At 42.3% G+C, this 17,932-nt stretch overlaps 3 protein-coding genes across 4 annotated transcripts; 2 read left to right on the top strand and 1 right to left on the bottom strand.

The window, feature by feature from the left end:
* The first annotated feature begins 229 nt into the window (after nucleotides 1–229).
* Nucleotides 230–1,528, top strand: LOC110486608 (heparan sulfate glucosamine 3-O-sulfotransferase 3B1-like). The gene has a single exon (XM_021558339.2). It carries the CDS (start codon nucleotides 342–344, stop codon nucleotides 954–956), a length of 615 nt encoding a protein of 204 aa, XP_021414014.2. The 5' UTR covers nucleotides 230–341; the 3' UTR covers nucleotides 957–1,528.
* A 291-nt stretch (nucleotides 1,529–1,819) lies between these two features.
* On the bottom strand, nucleotides 1,820–7,522 carry LOC110486609 (germ cell-specific gene 1-like protein). The gene is made up of 5 exons (XM_021558340.2): nucleotides 7,016–7,522; nucleotides 5,479–5,526; nucleotides 4,621–4,773; nucleotides 2,851–2,962; nucleotides 1,820–2,645 (listed from the first exon to the last, which is right to left on the bottom strand). The coding sequence occupies exons 1-5, from the start codon at nucleotides 7,314–7,316 to the stop codon at nucleotides 2,333–2,335; spliced, it is 927 nt and encodes a 308-aa protein (XP_021414015.1). The 5' UTR covers nucleotides 7,317–7,522; the 3' UTR covers nucleotides 1,820–2,332.
* Nucleotides 7,523–12,798: 5,276 nt separating this feature from the next.
* LOC110486610 (recoverin-like) lies at nucleotides 12,799–15,005 on the top strand. 2 transcript variants are annotated; one of them, XM_021558341.2, is made up of 4 exons: nucleotides 12,803–12,875; nucleotides 12,934–13,328; nucleotides 13,689–13,800; nucleotides 13,948–15,005. In XM_021558341.2, exons 2-4 carry the CDS (start codon nucleotides 12,948–12,950, stop codon nucleotides 14,064–14,066), a joined length of 612 nt encoding a protein of 203 aa, XP_021414016.1. In that variant the 5' UTR covers nucleotides 12,803–12,875; nucleotides 12,934–12,947; the 3' UTR covers nucleotides 14,067–15,005. The 2 variants fall into 2 exon arrangements, with proteins under 2 accessions (XP_036797220.1, XP_021414016.1); XM_036941325.1 differs by having other exon boundaries at nucleotides 12,799–13,328; nucleotides 13,948–15,003.
* The last annotated feature ends 2,927 nt before the right edge of the window (nucleotides 15,006–17,932 follow it).

The raw sequence follows: 17,932 nt of genomic DNA, 5'->3' as shown, positions 1-17,932 counted from the left end.
AGGAAGAGCTGAGTGAGGCTGGAGAGCACACTGGGGAAAACTATATAACACCATGTAAATTATTAAGAACCAGCAGGCATGTTGGCTTCATTGGCACAGGATGACATAGAGATCTGTGGGGAGTGACCATGACCAGATAGATCATGGTGTTAAGGGATGATTCAGTCCCTTTATTTGGCTATAGGCCTCAATCAATAGTACCTTGGATTGGTTGATGGTTATTCAAAGAATTAACCCTCTCTTCGATCTAAAACAAATGGATATGGTTATATTCTAATTTGGCTGTATTTTGTGTATTTGATATAAGATTGAACAGCCTCACTGTCCCTCTCAGGAACCTGATGCCCAAAGCTCTGGAGGGCCAGGTGGTCCTGGAGAAGACACCCAGGTACTTTGTGACGGCGGATAGCCCCGGCCGGATCCACTCCATGTCCCAGGAGGTCAAACTGATCGTGGTGGTGCGTGACCCTGTGACCCGCGCCATCTCTGACTACACCCAGATCATATCCAAGACTCCTGGCGTTCCCAGCTTTGAGACCCTGACGTTCCATAACGGGACGGAGGAGGCGTTGAAGGTGGACTCCCTGTGGAGCCCCATCTGGATTGGCCTGTATGCTCTGCACCTGGAGAGGTGGCTGGCCCACTTCCCCTTGGACCAGATCCACTTTGTCCATGGGGAGAGGCTGGTGAGCGACCCTGCAGGGGAGCTGGGCAGAGTCCAAGACTTTCTGGGCCTTCAGAGGATCATCACAGACAAACACTTCTACTTCAACAAGACAAAGGGTTTCCCCTGCCTGAAGAAGCCAGAGGGCAGCAGCAAGCCCCACTGCCTGGGCAGAACCAAGGGCAGGCCACATGCTGACATCCACCCTCAGGTCATCCTCAGGTTACGTCAGTTCTACCAGCCACACAACCTGCGCTTCTACCAGATGACAGGGCAGGACTTTGGCTGGTAGGATGGGAGCCTAGAAAGAGGTGGAAAAAAGATGATACCATCGTTACTGTTCAAAACACAGGCTGCACGAAGAGGATACAGGACAAAGCTTGAATTGGTGTATTTTGTGACGGTCCTGATGTCATCTGGAGTAACTCAAGTCCTCATGCAACCTGTATTGGCAAACAAATCAAAACAGTCACACTTTATTTTGTGACAGTTAAACCGCAAGAAGTAACGTGAGTAATGCCATAGGCCTACTGTGTAACACCATGGAAAGTGACAACAACATCCACCGTCAGAAAGCAGGTCCTCAGAACTCTAGTGTGAACTTACCCTTTACTCCACTAGATGGCAGTCCTTCCCCAACAGAGGCTTAGACGGTATTGTCGAGGTACTGTAAACTACTTGGAAAAATGTGGATTTGTGGTCATGATCGTCATACACATTTTTTTCTGTAGTCAGATTGAGCAAGTATTACCATAAGAAATGACATGGCATCCCATAATTTAAATCCAAGACAATTCAAGGCAGCTGCATTGGCAAATACTTGAAATATTTAGTAGAGTCCTGCATTGATCCATTCAGTCTGTAGTCGTTTGCAGTTGGTTTTCATTGAAATATTCCCTAGTTATGAGGGCATTTAAACCCATTTCCTGTATTGTCCTTAATTTCTGACAAAGTTTGTGTTCAATACATTTCCTGTGTATGTTTATGTTTATGGGTGCTGCTTTTTCTTCATTACATTCTGAAGCAAATATTAAGATCCAACTTTCTCTCAAACACAAACTTACATACAGCACATATAAATACAAGCACCATATTGTAACCTACTGTACGTGTTGGAAATAGCCGTCTGTACACCAAGCATCCATATGGCAACTAGACTTGGCTGATATTTGCAGCCCCATGCCGAATGTGGCAACAAAACTACTAACATAGCTTATAAAAACAGCTTTACCATCTGCTCCAGAATAACAGTAATGATAATAATCGTCATGGCCTTGGCTCTAGAAACATACAGGAGAAAGTTGAGGACAAGTGTTGTTTATTCAGTCAGCTCCATGTTCCTTTGGCCATATTATTAGTAATGATCTCCTCAACGGGATCCATTATACCCTATATAGTCCAGTGAGTTTGGGATCCTGTATATGAGAGCCAATTTATGGTCATTTTAATGAAGAGGTCACCAAGCCTGGTCCTGTAAAGCCTTATAGATCTCGTAGGCCCTGTTCTGATACTGTGAAAATGCATCCTTTCTTCCTCCCCTTTGTGTTTTGAATTGGAACCTATCCAATCATGTTGGAGCAGTCATAACCTCAATGAAGGGAGGATGGAAGGTACATTCTAACAGTATTGGAATGGGGCCCTGCAGGCCCAGGGTTGGTGACCACTGTCTTAGCAGTAGGCCTCTCCCTGTGGTTCTGTCATGCTGTCCAGGCCCATTACATAGGCTGCTCCAGTGGAGGGTTTTTGCCCATTGACAGGGAGGTCCAGAGGCCCAGCATTTCCTTCTCCCCTTGCAGGCACAGCCGTCAGGTACATGTCCCACATCTGCTCTGGCAGGTCCATCTCCAGCAGCTTCTGCTTGATCCTCAGGTTCTTCTCAATGTTCCGCCGCTTGTACTTGAACTCTACGATGGTCTTGGTGTACCTGTTCAGTGCTGTCACCGCAGAAGCCATGCAGGTGGCGAAGGAGCCCCATGCTAAGCTGGGGAGGGGGAAGAAGAAGAACAGAGGGTGTGATTAACCTCAGCATTGCATGCTCTCTCCGTCATGACTGTGTTACTATACATGGCCTCAGAATGCTAGCGTCGCTTAAAATTGCACAAGTATCACATAGCTGGGTATTAGAGTTGAATCACTCCTATTGTATAGCACCTAGTGTAACGGTAAGTGACCTAGTCAGTACATACATGTAGGACCAGCTGTAGTCCCAGGTCTTGGGCCTCCAGTCCTCCGGACCCATAGCCACAGCCAGCTGAAAGGCCGTGGTGAACATCATGTGGGCAACCATCCCCAAAAGGCCTGGATCCCGAGGGACATAACACAATACAAAAACGCAAATAAATATGGTGAATGAAATCCTGAGATAATATATGAGACTATATATTTTTTTTGTATAATGGTTATACCTTTCAAAAGCACTGGTATAAGTACAGCAAAAAAATAGTATCTGCAATTGATATTAGTAGCCACACGTGGCAGTATTGTATACGTTATGAATTGAGGGCTATCAGTTTGGATACCTTTCACTTATTTTAAAAACCTTGCATGAGGACAGGTGTTAGTGTGAACAACATTGAGTGCAGTCCATTAATTTTCTCCATGATCATGCTTCCTTATTCACTGGATATTCCGTTTATAGTATTACTGGGGAAGCTGATAGGTTACATTAATACAGTTGCAGCCATTCCCCTTCATAACAATGACATATAGAAGAGAGAATGATGAAGAATCAAAGCCCACCACAGCACAGTGTTCCCTCTACTCTCTCTTTCTCTGCTGCCTCTTGGCCATCTCTCTGCCAACATTCTGCTCGTCTACAGCTGCTTTACTTGGGATTAACGCCCTAACAACAAGGGGGGGGGGGGGGGGGGGGGGGGTCAGGGGAAGGTGGGAGGCGAAGGGGGGGTACTCCTCTGGGTAGGCCTTGTCTTGGCCCAAAACCACTTCCCCATCTCCAATCCGATTAGTCCAGAAACCAGCAAATCCCCAGAGGCATTGGACACACAGACCATAGACCACTGCTCTACGCGCTACGTTAGCACTTACGCTAGGCTAGCTTCCCTACAACTGTACCTCCCTGAGCAAGGCTCCCATCCCACTCTGCTACTATTATTGCTCTGCTTTTCTGCTAACAAAATCATATTCATATTCACATCCACATTTGTTCCACGGAGGAGAGTTAGCTGTAGGGATTCCACAAATTCTGTAGTGCATAAACCACACTTTAAACGTGTATATTCACTCCTACTTACCCCCACAATACAGTTTGACAGATGGATAGCAACACAATAACCATGATTGACAATACAGTGAGTGAATCTAAATGAAAATGACTCCTGATTGACATACATTTTCTCAACATCATCTTGATTCCCCTCCTATCAGCTTTGGAAATGGTCTTTGAAAGGATGAAAACTTAGAGTAGATTCAGCAGTGTACTGAATATCGTATCTGTAAAATTGAAATAATCCATTTAGGATATGGACTAGCCACGGTCACTCTGGCCGGCCTCTGCCTGCCTGGGATGGTTAGTGGGTTGCATGCATGGTATTAGATGATGTAATCCCCTTGGTGGCTAGTGTTACACACAGACACGCTGGCCTCTGCTCTACTGTGGAGCTGGGACTCCCAAAGCCTGTCTACTGTAGGCTCTCTATCCAATTTGACCAGCCCAGTGCCAGCCTTAGTGTGATAGCGTGGCATGGAGGTTGACATGGCCTCTGGTCATTGAGAAATGGAGCCAGGGGATGTCCACTCACTAGTGTGCCCCCTCTGTGAAGCTGACTTCATAGTTAAGGATGCAGGGAGATAATCAACTCCTCAATGGCTGGTGATCAGCTTTGAGTGACTGTATGAAAGTATTCTTTGATGACTTGTTCACTTGACAAATGGTGAACGTCACATTTTTTAAAAATAAATATGACTGTGAACATCATTCCCAGGCACAGATGTGTTACCTGACAGGGCGGTGAACATTGCAGCAAAGGCGTTGAGCTTCAGCTTGTTCATGACGCTGAGGCAAGGACACAGCTCTAACCACATGAGTACACCACCCGTGAACAGCAGGATGAGGTAGAGACACTCAGCTGTGATGCACAGCCACAGGACCCCTGGGAATAGAAGGAAGAGAGGAGTCAGAGTGAGTGCTACTGTCGCCTCTAGAATCCACTTCCCTCTACTAAATAATCCCACCTATAGGAAGGGAGACATCAACTCCACAGACCCAGACAGGAAGAGACCCCTGAGCTCTCTGTAGGCCTGCTCCGGTGGGACTTGGATAGAGACGACAGGTGCAACTGATAATAAGATGAAAGCTGCTTCTAATGTAAAACTACTACAACAGCTTTACTTTAGTTTTTAGGCTGTTATTTAGGATTTCCTATGGAAGCCCTGATTGGAGTCACAGTAGATTATGTTCCAGTAAAAGGCAAGAGTTGACGGACATTCCAAAAAAAGTTGCAGAGGAATAGTACACTTATGAAAACAATGAAATACAGTCTATATATACTACCAATAACGTAATGGGTAGTGGGTTAGTGTTGCGCTTACCCATTCAATTATTGGGAGCAGATATGACTGTCTTTATTTCTTTTCACAGTAGATTATGAAAAATTGTTGATGCTTCATATAGATTTTGTTAAGAGAGTGAAAAAGGGGGACACCTGCAAATGGCATCATCCTATAAAATCACTGTCTTGATATATTTTTGATGACTGGACTTATATAAAGTTGTAGTCAAGAGGACAATATAGATTTATCAGGGCTTTACACTACTAGACGGAAAGATAATTGTTTAATAAATGGGTTTTACCTACCTTTTTCATGGTCAGGTGCAATGTCTTTAAAGTCTCTGCAGTTAAAACCTGGAAGCAGAGAAACATTCATTTAGTTCATGTAGCCTAGTCTTGTTATTTTTCTTACCTTCCAAAAATGTTTTACCCTTATTTGTTATTTTCTATAAATTAAATATAAATGTGTTAGTATGCACAGAAGCATCAGCTAAATGGTTCTGATCAGGATTTTCACCTTCGTGTGGTTTGACCGATCGTTTACCACTTTTAAAATCAGACCCTATCCATTTTCTGATAGTGGTGTCTCCAGTCTTCATGTCTCCAGTCCTCATGTCTCCAATCCTCATGTCTCCAGTCCTCATGTCTCCAGTCTTCATGTCTCCAGTCCTCATGTCTCCAGTCCTCATGTCTCCAGTCCTCATGTCTCCAGTCCTTTTTCTATCCCACTAAGCTGTTTGTTCTGTCACACCTCAGGACTGGCTACTGGTGACTCTCACAGCTGTTTGTTCTGTCACACCTCAGGACTGGCTACTGCTGACTCTCACAGCTGTTTGTTCTGTCACACCTCAGGACTGGCTACTGATGACTCTCACAGCTGTTTGTTCTGTCACACCTCAGGACTGGCTACTGCTGACTCTCACAGCTGTTTGTTCTGTCACACCTCAGGACTGGCTACTGCTGACTCTCACAGCTGTTTGTTCTGTCACACCTCAGGACTGGCTACTGCTGACTCTCACAGCTGTTTGTTCTGTCACACCTCAGGACTGGCTACTGATGACTCTCACAGCTGTTTGTTCTGTCACACCTCAGGACTGGCTACTGCTGACTCTCACAGCTGTTTGTTCTGTCACACCTCAGGACTGGCTACTGCTGACTCTCACAGCTGCTTGTTCTGTCACACCTCAGGACTGGCTACTGCTGATTCTCACAGCTGCTTGTTCTGTCACACCTCAGGACTGGCTACTGCTGACTCTTACAGCTGTTTGTTCTGTCACACCTCAGGACTGGCTACTGCTGACTCTCACAGCTGTTTGTTCTGTCACACCTCAGGACTGGCTACTGCTGACTCTCACAGCTGTTTGTTCTGTCACACCTCAGGACTGGCTACTGCTGATTCTCACAGCAATCATAGCAAATCAATGTTGAGTCACAGAGTTTCTGCAAGCAATCAAACTCTTGCACTCAATGATCTCCACACTGTAAAACTCCTACTAAAACTGATGCATCGTTATGTCAGTCCATTTCAGTAAAGTCAACACAAGTAACCTGATACCAAACAGAACATTACTTTTTGCTTATTTTATCAAAGCTCAAATACTAAAAAAGACAAAACAACATGATGATGTAATTATGCAAGTAAATAGTAGACTGTCAAATAATTTGCATCTTGATCTTATTTTAGTCTCTCCCAATGTACTTCCTCCTTCACTTCCTGTTGTAATGTACCCAAACCACATCAGGTTTAGAGAGCATGGTCACACAGGACCAGCTGCTGAGCGGCCAACATAGTCTGCATGTTCTATTTCAACATTTCTGCAAGTTGTACATGAACGTTATTTACCATTCATGTCAGCAGCCTGCTCACAGGAGAAGAAGATGCCGGTGTGGAACTTCCTCATCAGGAACTTCTCTTCTCCCGACTCCCAGATGTACTGCACCAGCCGGCTGTCATTGATGTTACTGCTGTTGAAGCGAATGCAGTACGACTGCCTGGTCGTCACCGGCCCCGTGCAGAAAGGCTTGACCACCTTCCTGGTCCCCTCACACCAGAAGCTAGTGGTCACTGCTGACAGGGCACACGTAAATGCTACAATGTTGAGGGTGAGCGCCAGGGACCCCCGCCGACTGCACTCTGTCCCCATGCTGGAGGCTGGGCAAAATGAAATGAAATGGCAACTAATCCAGGCTTTCGATATGTCGCCGCCGTGTTTTGCCTCTCAAATATATCTCAAATCTTCATAATCTTGTGGCATTTGAGGTTCCTTGAGTGATGCTGTATGTACATCTCTCCTGTGGCTCTAAGGATGTGCTGCCTGATACCTTTATTGAAGGATTCGTTCTCTTCCTTGCTTGCGCTCCCTTATACTCCAATCCTCCAATCACTCTTTTTGTCTCTCCCTTGTTTATTTGAACTCTCTCTCTCTCTTTTCTCTTCTGCTTGCTGTGGTCTCTTTTTCTCCCATCTTTCTCCACCCACTCACCAAATGCGTAATTTATTACACAGGACAAATTATATTCTAGACCTCCATTTTATTGTCATATCTAAACCTAGGCGGTTTCTGTGAGCATAGTAATAAAAAAGATTAATTTGGGCTTACTCTTTAATCTGGAACAAGGCTCTCGCCAATGCAAACATTGGACTGGACATGCTCTGGCATAGTTGGGCATTACTGATGCATGTTTTCACAAACTACACTGAGTGTACAAAAAATTAAGGACACCTGCTCTTTCCATGACATAAACTGACTAGGTGAATCCAGGAGATAGCTATGAATCCTGATTGATGTCACTGGTTAAATCCACTTCAATCAGTGTAGATGAAGGGAAGGAGACAGGTTAAATAAGGATTTTAAAGCCTTGAGACAATTGAGACATGGATTGTGTATGTGTGCCATTCAGAGGGTCAACGGGCAAGACAAAATATTTAAGTGCCTTTGAAAGGGGTATGGTAGTAGGTGCCAGACGCACCGGTTTGAAGGTGTCAAGAACTGCAACACTGCTGGGTTTTTTACGCTCAACAGTTTCTCGTGTGTATCAAGAATGGTCCACCAACAAAATAACATTCAGTCAACTTGACACAACTGTGGGATGCATTGGAGTCAACATGGTCCAGAATCCCTGTGGAACGCTTTTGACACCTTGTGGAGTCCATGCACCGACAAATTGATGCTGTTCTGAGGGCAAAAGGGGGCTACAACCTAATATTCGTTTTGTACACTGTGTATAATTTCATCACACTGTACCTGCGATCATAAAGGTCAGATCAACTCAAAGTGTGACAGTGACTTTAGGTTGTGAAACACACATTATTGCATGAGGCTGCAGATCAAGCATCAACATGTGTGCATGCAAAGTAAATCTGTTCCTATTTGATAGCCTGGTGATTGGCTTATGCAGGATGTTACATGCAAATGTAGGCAAACTGCTTTGGGAAATAGGCTTAACAGATGACAGATGTTGGGAGAAAGGATCCTGCATTTTCTTCAACTGATTTGTCTTGTCCATAACTACTCTCCACTAGGCCAATGAATACCAAGAGGGCAGCAAGTGCCACTTCCTTCACTGATCAGCAGTTGTGGCCTACCTATTGGAGTTCAGTGCATGGAGCTGACTTGAGTGACACATCTCCACTGTGTTGGTGAGGTGCAGTAATTCTTGACATGGAGCTAACAACCAACATCACTGAATGATTGTTTCTATTGAGAGAATTTGATACTGGCATGTGTACTCAGCTTTCTGAGAGACCAAACGTTTCTGCACAGACCGTAAAAACAAACGACCCAGAAGGATTGTTAGATCAGGGAATGAGGAATTAATTCCTCATGACAGAAGTTATACAGTACACTGTGGAACTACCATGATAATGCTTAGTAATGATATTACATCTTATGTAATACCAAGCCTTAAATGTACTCTCTTGTGACTTAATGGGACAGTGTCACTTAATAGATCCAACAGAAAACAGAGATGACAGAGATGACTTTGCAGATTCAAGTGGTGGGGAAAACAGGGCAATAAAACGGATGTGTAATCAATCGATATTTGACATAATATTGGACACCTCCTATTGGAAAGTAAGGCAAACCCAGTGAGCTGAGAGTATATGATTGCAGCACAACGGTGTTGTGTCAGAAATTTTGTAAACATAATCCATATGTTGGTACATTACCTTCCATGTGCTATTCGCCTTAAAAAGGCACAAGTACCAAAACATTACTTTCAAGTGAGTGGAACCAGACATTTTTCCTTGTATTCTTGTGGTCATCTTTCAATTCTGTAGTATGCTGAGAGTTGGGTAATATTTTCCCCAGGAAATATAGTCTACCCTTGATTATGGGGCCATCTTAGTTGATTTACAATATTATGTGCAATGATATGCTTATGACCCAATTACTTTGAGTCCATACTGTTTGAGGGGATTTTGATATATCATTTTGGAATGTACACTTGCCAAATGCCCAAAGTCCAGCTTCAGAGTAGTGCTGAAAAAAATTCACCAACAACTGTCTACTTCCAATTCCTCCTATTCTTATATAACAACCAATAAAAAAATGAACATGATTTCCCCTCTCAACTATACCTGTATTGTTTTTGTTTTTGGCCAGAATCCACAATTTACAGAATCAAAAATGACCAGCAGTAGATGAAACATGCAACCTCAAAACTCAAAGCTTACAAAGGTATTCCAGCAAAAATCAGGATTATCCTCAATCTGAATCCTTTCATGTTTGCCAGGCAAACTGAGCACCATTGATGGATGAGGACACTGACCTTGTTCAACCCCATGTAGATACACACTGCTCTGAACATGTCAGCACGCTCAGCTGTCCAGGCTCCTGGATGTCATGAGAAACATGCATACACTGGGCTGTACAGAAGTAAGCAAACATAAAATAAGAATACATTTGGACCCAATATACTTGTGAGAGTTTAGATGCCAATGTAAGAAATGTTGATTTTGGCATCATGATGGTACTGTAGGCTGCTATGTCCTGAGGCTCTACAGGCAACACCACTCAGTGTGTTGTTATGGATTTAGATGTCCACTTCCTTCTTTTCCTGTAAATAGCCAGGGTGTGATTATAACTGGAACTCAACTTACACTACTATATCCTGACCATTATAAAGAGATAAACATTAGTAATGACTAAAACATCAATCTACTTTCCCACCAACACATTTTTTACAGTAGTATTTCTTAATGCTGCTTACATATATTTGAGATACTGTGATTGGGTTAACTTGCCATTTGATTATGCAAGATAAATTCCAGATTGATGGCATAGGAGTGCTTTGAGTGCTTAATCCATTCAAATGTTCAGTACATAAATATGAGTTAGGAATCCATCTGGCTGAACATTGTGCTCAGCAGTTATGATTTGCACAACTATGTTTGTGTCCCCTGTATACCACTGCCATCACGTCAGACATAAGCTGGTTACACTAGCTTCATTCCCTCTATGACGTCAGTTGGTTTTACTAGGTAACACATCAGATCAAGACCTAAGCTGATATGAGCTCTGCTGGGGCTGCCAAAACTAAAATGAGATGCAGTTAAATTAATAACACATTCTCACACACCATCCCACCAAAATACCCTGAAAGTTATTCAGGTACGGTATAAAGTTATAAAGATACACGGTATAAAGTTATAAAGATATACGGTATAAAGTTATAAAGATGCTGACATTAACATCAATACCATTTCCCCCATTGTGTCATAGATGATCAGACGTACAGTACTGTAAACGGGTTGCTTAGACTTCACTCTCTTGTGACAAGAGGGCAACGCAAATACCTTGAGCTGAGCTCAGCACACTGACATCTTAGCCTGGTTTCTACACAACATACCACTAACACCATAACACACATAATGCTAATTGTCTCACTATCATTTACAGTTTTTATGCTGTTAATACCATTGCCAGTCATAACAATTTACTTGAAGATGGTATTATAGGCATCCATATTATTGATCATTCATATAATAAATCTGAATTTCAAATCAATTATTCCAGAGAACGCACTTCCACTGCTCCAGAGTCCAATGGCGGCGAGCTTTACACCACTCCAGCCGACGCTTGGCACTGCGCATGGTGATCTTAGGCTTGTGTGCAACTGCTCGGCCATGGAAACCCATTTCATGGTCCCGAAGAACAGTTCTTGTGTTGATGTTGCTTCCAGAGGCAGTTTGAAACTCGGTAGTGAGTGTTGCAACCGAGGACAGACGATTTTTACGTTCTACACGCTCCAGCACTCAGTGGTCATGTTCTGTGAGCCGTTGTTGCTCCTAGACGTTTCCACTTCACAATAACAGCACTTACAGTTGACCGGGGCAGCTCTAGCAGGGCAGACATTTGACAAACTGACTTGTTGGAAAGGTGGCATCCTATGACGGTGCCACATTGAAAGTCACAGAGCTCTTCAGTAAGGCCATTCTACTACCAATGTTTGTCTATGGAGATTGCATGGCTCTGTGCTCGATTTTATACACCTGTCAGCAATGGATGTGGATGAAATAGCCCAATCAACAAATTTGAAAGGGTGTCCACATACTTTTGAGGATGTATTGTATAACAAAGTTTCCTTGTATAAATCACTACATTCTGTAACCAATACTGAAATAAAAATTAAGACTTGCTATACATCACTACGTAAAAAACTTGACACCTGTCAATGACATGGCAATGTTGACATGGTCTGAGCAGGGTCATCTTATATGGGATTCAATATTGGCAAAGACTCTGTGGAAACATGAATCATTTTCAGGAATTTAATCTAAATTAGCCAACTTTTCTAATTACGCTGAGCATTAGCCAGATCTAGTAGAGGAGTGTATGATGCTGTGACAGAGCTGTCAGAGTAAAGCCATCACTCTCACAGCACAGCACTTACTCAGCTCAATTCCTGAATTCATTGAGGTCCAATTACTAAAACAGCAGATGGCCCAGTAATCTGCCATGAGACTGTTACAATGGAGAGACATTTCATCTCATCTCCCTATGCTAGCTACAGGGACAGCCCTGAGCTGCTTCACAGACACGAATACCCTGCTCTACAGGTGGGCTTAAACTTGCACACCTTTCACCCTGCTCATTCACATATCTTATTTACCACAAACCAGGTAGCCTAGTGGTTAGAGTGTTCGACTAGTAACCAAAAGGTTGCAAGATTGAATCCCCGAGCTGACAAGATACAAATCTGTTCTGCCCCTGAAAAAGGCAGTTAACCCACTGTTCCTAGGCTGTCATTGAAAGTAAGAATTTGTTCTTAACTGACTTGCCTAGTTAAATGAAGGTAAAATAAATATTAAGTCAGTGATCATCACTGTAGTGTCAACTACAACAGGTGAAATAGGACGGTAGTATCAGTATTTTTTTTTATGGAAATCATGTAACATCGTTATTTTGGCAACAATGGACATATTACATCCAGAAAGCTCAATCTAATCCTTAGCTAATCTTAAACTGCATCAACCTGTATTATGTAAAGCTTGATGTCATTGTGCCTGTATGATGCACACACTACTACCTCATTGGACCCTAGAAAATATGTCAACCTCGTATGACGTAGTTATCCTCTTTATCTTCAAGACAGCTTGTCTGGTATTTAAGTAGCGATGACATTGTGAAGTGGTCAGGGTGAGAAGGAGAGTCAGACCAAGTCAGGAAGAAGCCAACAGGTGGTTTCCTCCAAGTCAGGTGAGAGAGGTAGTGCACACAAAACAAGAAAAATAACAACATTATCCCTTCACCATAGTGTTTCTTTGCAGCATGGGGAATTCTAAGAGTGGGGCACTGTCTAAGGAACTTCTGGAGGACCTGAAGTCCAATACTAAGTACAACGAGGCCGAGCTGTGTGTCTGGTACCAGTCCTTCCTCAAGGAATGCCCCACAGGCAGGATCACCAAGGAGCAATTTGAGGGCATCTATGCCAGCTTCTTCCCTAATGCAGACCCTACTGAGTACGCAAGGCATGTCTTTAGGAGCTTTGATACCAACGCAGATGGTCAACTGGACTTTAAGGAGTACATTGTGGCCCTGCACCTTACCTCCGGAGGCAAGACCCTGCAGAAGCTAGAGTGGGCCTTCGCCCTCTACGACGTGGATGGAAACGGAACCATCAGCAAAAATGAGATCCAAGAGATTGTTAAGGTACAAAAACAAACAATTTCTCTGCCTCTAGTGTGAAGACACAGTGGTGGTGGTGGTAATTACTGAACCACTCAGTATACAGAATGGACATAAACAAAGATCTTAGTTACAACCAAAAAGTGCAACAAGATGAATCAAGTTAAAAGCAGAACATATATTATTTCATACATTTGTGAAATGATAAGGTGAATTGTTTAATATTCTACGTATTCAGTCATCCCGTAAAAATATGATGGGAGAACAATCTTTATGTAGTCTGCATTTCAAGAACTGTGCTATTATAGTACATGTGCTGAATTCAGGATTTAATCTACATTTGAAAGTAACATGTTTATGTTTTATTGTTATATTACTTTACAGTCAATATTTAACATGATCCCCGAGGAAGACCAAAAGGACCTGCCTGAAGATGAAAACACACCTGATAAGAGAGCAGAAAAAGTCTGGGACTTTTTTGGAAAGAAAGAAGATGGTAATTTTGATTGTGAAGAATTTCCTAAATGTGATGAGAACTTCTGGCATGAGAGACTTCTTATGAGTTTTGCACAATTAGACACATTAAATAAACAACCATAATAATGTTGATTCACTAAGGACATGTTCCATGTTTCCTTTCCAGACAAGATTGCAGAGAGGGAATTCATTCAAGGAGTGATGGACAACAAGGACATCCTACGGTTGATTCAGTATGATGAGCCCCAGAAAATCAAGGACAAACTGAAGGAGAAGAAACAATAGCTTTCCGACAAAATCATTCTTTTGAATTCTATAAGACTGTTCATCAAAGCTTTACTGTTTACAAACCCAACTCTCCTGCCAGACCTGGGCTCTTTGTGCGCTAGACAATATTGAAGTACCGCACATTGTGGTGGATGACCTGTTTGTCTATGAGCCACCTGGACTTTTCTTCCCACTCAAATAACTGTTCCGTGCTCTAGAATTCTGGGTATTCTTTTCTATTTCGTAATGAATGAATGGTTTCCAGGATTCTGTTGCCTGCTGCTGTGTTCACTTGCATTCATTAGTTTACTAAAGAGAAAGCCACCAGGAAAGGACCCACTGGGCACACACTGGTTGAATCAATGTTGTTTCCATGATATTTAAATGAAATTATGTCGAACCAACAGACTTGACATCTGTGCCCAGTGGGGAGCTCCTTGTGAAGGGAATTAGGCTGAAGTTAACAATCCCTGTCTTACTATCAATCCTATTAGTATGTGAAGGTCAGTTTAGAAACATCCTGGCAGAGGTTTGTTATGAAGGTAATCATGTCTATAGAATGTGTCTTATAATGTGCTTAGCAGGACTGAAACCTCATACAATGTACAGTATTCAAATGGTAGACCAAAGGAAAATAGAGTCTTTTTTCTTGAATATTGTTGACATTTTGTTGATGCTGTCAGAGACTGCTGGAAACTACATAATAAAAAACGCTGTGAAAAATGACATTATTAAGGGGTTCTAAAAAACGTTTTAAAAAATAAATATATATACTATATACTGGATTTAAGTAGAGAAAATTAGTAAATGTAATATTCAACTTTTGTTGAAAGATTCAAGGCATTCTAAAAAGAGCAATACAGATGTACTTTCACAAATCGTCTGCCTGGTCCTGAGGGAATGAGATTTCTTTCTTGTTTCCATTTTGATTTCCCTTCAATAAGCGTGTATTTAAGTGTGTAGAGTTGTTATTATATTTTGAAATGGTATCATCCTGAATTTGATCATATGTTGATCCTGTGTTGGTTTATATTGTTAAAGAGACATACTATAGTATCAAATACAATAACTGTCTTTGTTTACAAGAACAATAGTAAACATATAACCAAATTACCATAATTGCAATCTAAGAGAATGGCTCAATAGTGTTGATGAGATTGAGGAGCAGCCTCAAACTATGAGAATAGAAAGGTTCAGAACTTTTGTGAAACAGCACAGCACAGTTGAAAAATATATGGCAAGTAGAAATGAAAACTAGAGATAGATGGGAGGGACTAAAGGAAGAGGGATAACTGAGGTATAATGTACTGTGCCTGTAAAATATATTGTATAAGCAGGGAGTATAAGTCTAAGTATTGTTGTACATTTGTTTACTCCAGTTAGGGGAGGGGTGGTCGGGTTAGGGGGAAATAATAAAGAACAAAATATTGGAAATGACGCAAACAATTACATTGATAGAACCCACAATCTGCAATATTAAAGATGATCTAGAGCGAGGAGCAGCCCGCTCCATACATTACACATGTCAAATAATGAATTACAGAACATGTGCTTTAACTCCAATCATATGTCATCTTGGCACTGAACTTGTCCCAGCTGTAAGGTCAGAAACACAGGACTCGTTCTCTCTCTAAAGCCTGATCTGGCTCCCAGTAATGCATGGCCTGGTTTCATGTTAATATTCCCCCACCTGGCCTATCTCCCTGGATCTCCCTGGCCAATCCACAGACAGTCAGAGGGGAGGGGATTGACTGTAAAAGCCGGAGGCAAAAGGCTGAATTTCATCTGCTTATTGGGATGAATCCAATTCATTTAAACATGTCCCAGAACTTGAAGTAAGCCAAACTGTATGTAAGCCAGTATATGATAATGAAACAAAACCCTTTTTAAGTCTTGTCAAATCGTATTTCCAAGGAAACGATTTATTGTAAACACAGCATTCTACAGTATATTGTCTGGACAAAGGTCACCAATGATTTGACATTTCTTTAAAGATTGGAAACATTTGAATTGATGTCCATGAGAAATGGAAATCGGTTAACAAAAGGCAATTAAATCAACATTAACATTACTACAAAATGACTGGTTAAGTTAAGTACATTAACTTCTAATGTAAGAACTTTACCATAACACATATAACATTGACACATACTGTCAACACATACGGTCACATACTGATAACGTATACAATAAGTACAACATTTCAATCTGGATTAGTTTGGGATAGAATAATGCAAATAATTTCAGTGGTATTTTCATATTTTCTCAACCAGAAACAATGTGGATAAGGCATGTATATACTGAATAGACGTTGTCTATATACTGAATAGATGTGTTCTCTGTTTGCATGTCTTGGCATAGTGAATGTATTATCCACATTAGAATATGAAAGAAGTGATAGTCTGAGGAGATGGTCCATAAACACAGTAAGTCCCTGCTTTGTTACACTTCCAGAATAACTAACGCCAAAACGCAGACTGACAGACAGACAGACACACAAACATGCCGTGTTTTATAACATGTTATGTACGCTTGTTAAGGTGGATATGTTGGCTAAAGGCTATGTTATTATCTGTTAATAGCATACTGTATGAAATGTATGGACAAGCACAGGTTCCAGTGCAAGTAACACTGACCACTTTTTCTGATGAGCTTTTGCCAGTCATTAAAATGTGACTTGGAGCGTCCAACTGAGCACTCCTGGAAATACAAAGCACTCCTGGAAATACAAAGCACTCCTGGAAATACAAAGCACTCCTGGAAATACAAAGTGGACTGTATTTAGGATAAATGCAAAATAGCAATTCCCAACTCTAAGCAATGGTTGACTCACAAAGTGTCGTGCAAAATAAATGAATGATTTTCGAATCTGTTGACTATTATCCTGTTATAGTTAATTGACAAACAACAAGGTACAAACATTTAGTTGACCGAAAGTGCAAGGCCACTTAAACAGTTAACAGCAAAATACATCTAGCTTGTATCTACAAATATACACTGATGCAGAATAGAATATATCAAGAACATTCCAGGTACTGTTTATGTCATGTTGTCTTGTCTCTGTCCTTTCCCTTCACCCTGTCTCCCTCTGCTGGTCGTTGTTATGTTACCTTTTCTCCCCCTCTTTTCCCCAGCTGTGCCCTGTCTCCTCCTAACTACCTCGTCACCCCGTTCCCCACCTGTTCCCTTTTTCCCTCTGATTAGGTCCCTATATCTGTCTCTGTTTCTGCTCCTGTCCTTGTCGGATTCTTGTTTGTTTGTTTATGTGTCTCATGCCTGAACCAGACTATCATCGTGTGTGCTGCAACCTTGTCCTGTCCTGTCGGAATCTACCTGTCCATCTGAGCCCACGTATGTTCGTCATTAAAGTACTCTGTTTGTTAATTCGCTTCTGGGTCCTCATTCACGCACCATAACAGAAGAATCCGACCAAGAATGGACCCAGCGACTTCGGATCCTCTCCACTCAGCCGTCGAGATCCAGGGAGCGATGCTAGGCAGACACAAGCAGGAATTGTCTGCTGCTCGACATGCCGTTGAGACCCTGGCCACCCAAGTCTCCAACCTCACAGAACAGGTTCACCATCTCCGCCTCGATCCACCGGCCACTTCCAGGGCTTTCGAATCTCCGGAGCCCAGAATCAATAACCCGCCGTGTTACTCTGGGGAGCCCACTGAATGCCGCTCGTTCCTCACCCAGTGTGATATTGTGTTTTCTCTCCAGCCCAACACTTACTCCAGGAGCACTGCTCGTGTCGCCTACGTCATATCTCTCCTTATTGGACGGGCTCGTGAGTGGGGCACGGCAATCTGGGAGGCAAGGGCTGAGTGTATTAACCAGTATCAAGACTTTAAGGAGGAGATGATACGGGTTTTTGATCGATC

The sequence above is a fragment of the Oncorhynchus mykiss genome, chromosome 13 (genome assembly GCF_013265735.2).
Source record: "Oncorhynchus mykiss isolate Arlee chromosome 13, USDA_OmykA_1.1, whole genome shotgun sequence".
NCBI classification, from domain to species: domain Eukaryota; kingdom Metazoa; phylum Chordata; class Actinopteri; order Salmoniformes; family Salmonidae; genus Oncorhynchus; species Oncorhynchus mykiss.
The sequence above is the reverse complement of the archived record's forward strand: the minus strand, read 5'-3'. Positions and strand labels throughout refer to the sequence as shown.

Bases quoted from the DNA above. Each gene is read 5' to 3' on its own strand.
- LOC110486609 (XM_021558340.2), bottom strand. From the start codon at position 7,316: ATGGGGACAGAGTGCAGTCGGCGGGGGTCCCTGGCGCTCACCCTCAAC. The intron at 5,527-7,015 runs GTAAATAACGTT...CTCTGCTTCCAG, and splicing joins GCAGGCTGCTGACATGAATG to GTTTTAACTGCAGAGACTTT. The intron at 2,963-4,620 runs GTAACACATCTG...CTCGGGATCCAG, and splicing joins AATGTTCACCGCCCTGTCAG to GCCTTTTGGGGATGGTTGCC.
- LOC110486610 (XM_021558341.2), top strand. From the start codon at position 12,948: ATGGGGAATTCTAAGAGTGGGGCACTGTCTAAGGAACTTCTGGAGGAC. The intron at 13,329-13,688 runs GTACAAAAACAA...ATTACTTTACAG, and splicing joins AGATCCAAGAGATTGTTAAG to TCAATATTTAACATGATCCC. The intron at 13,801-13,947 runs GTAATTTTGATT...TTTCCTTTCCAG, and splicing joins TTTTGGAAAGAAAGAAGATG to ACAAGATTGCAGAGAGGGAA.
- LOC110486608 (XM_021558339.2), top strand. From the start codon at position 342: ATGCCCAAAGCTCTGGAGGGCCAGGTGGTCCTGGAGAAGACACCCAGG.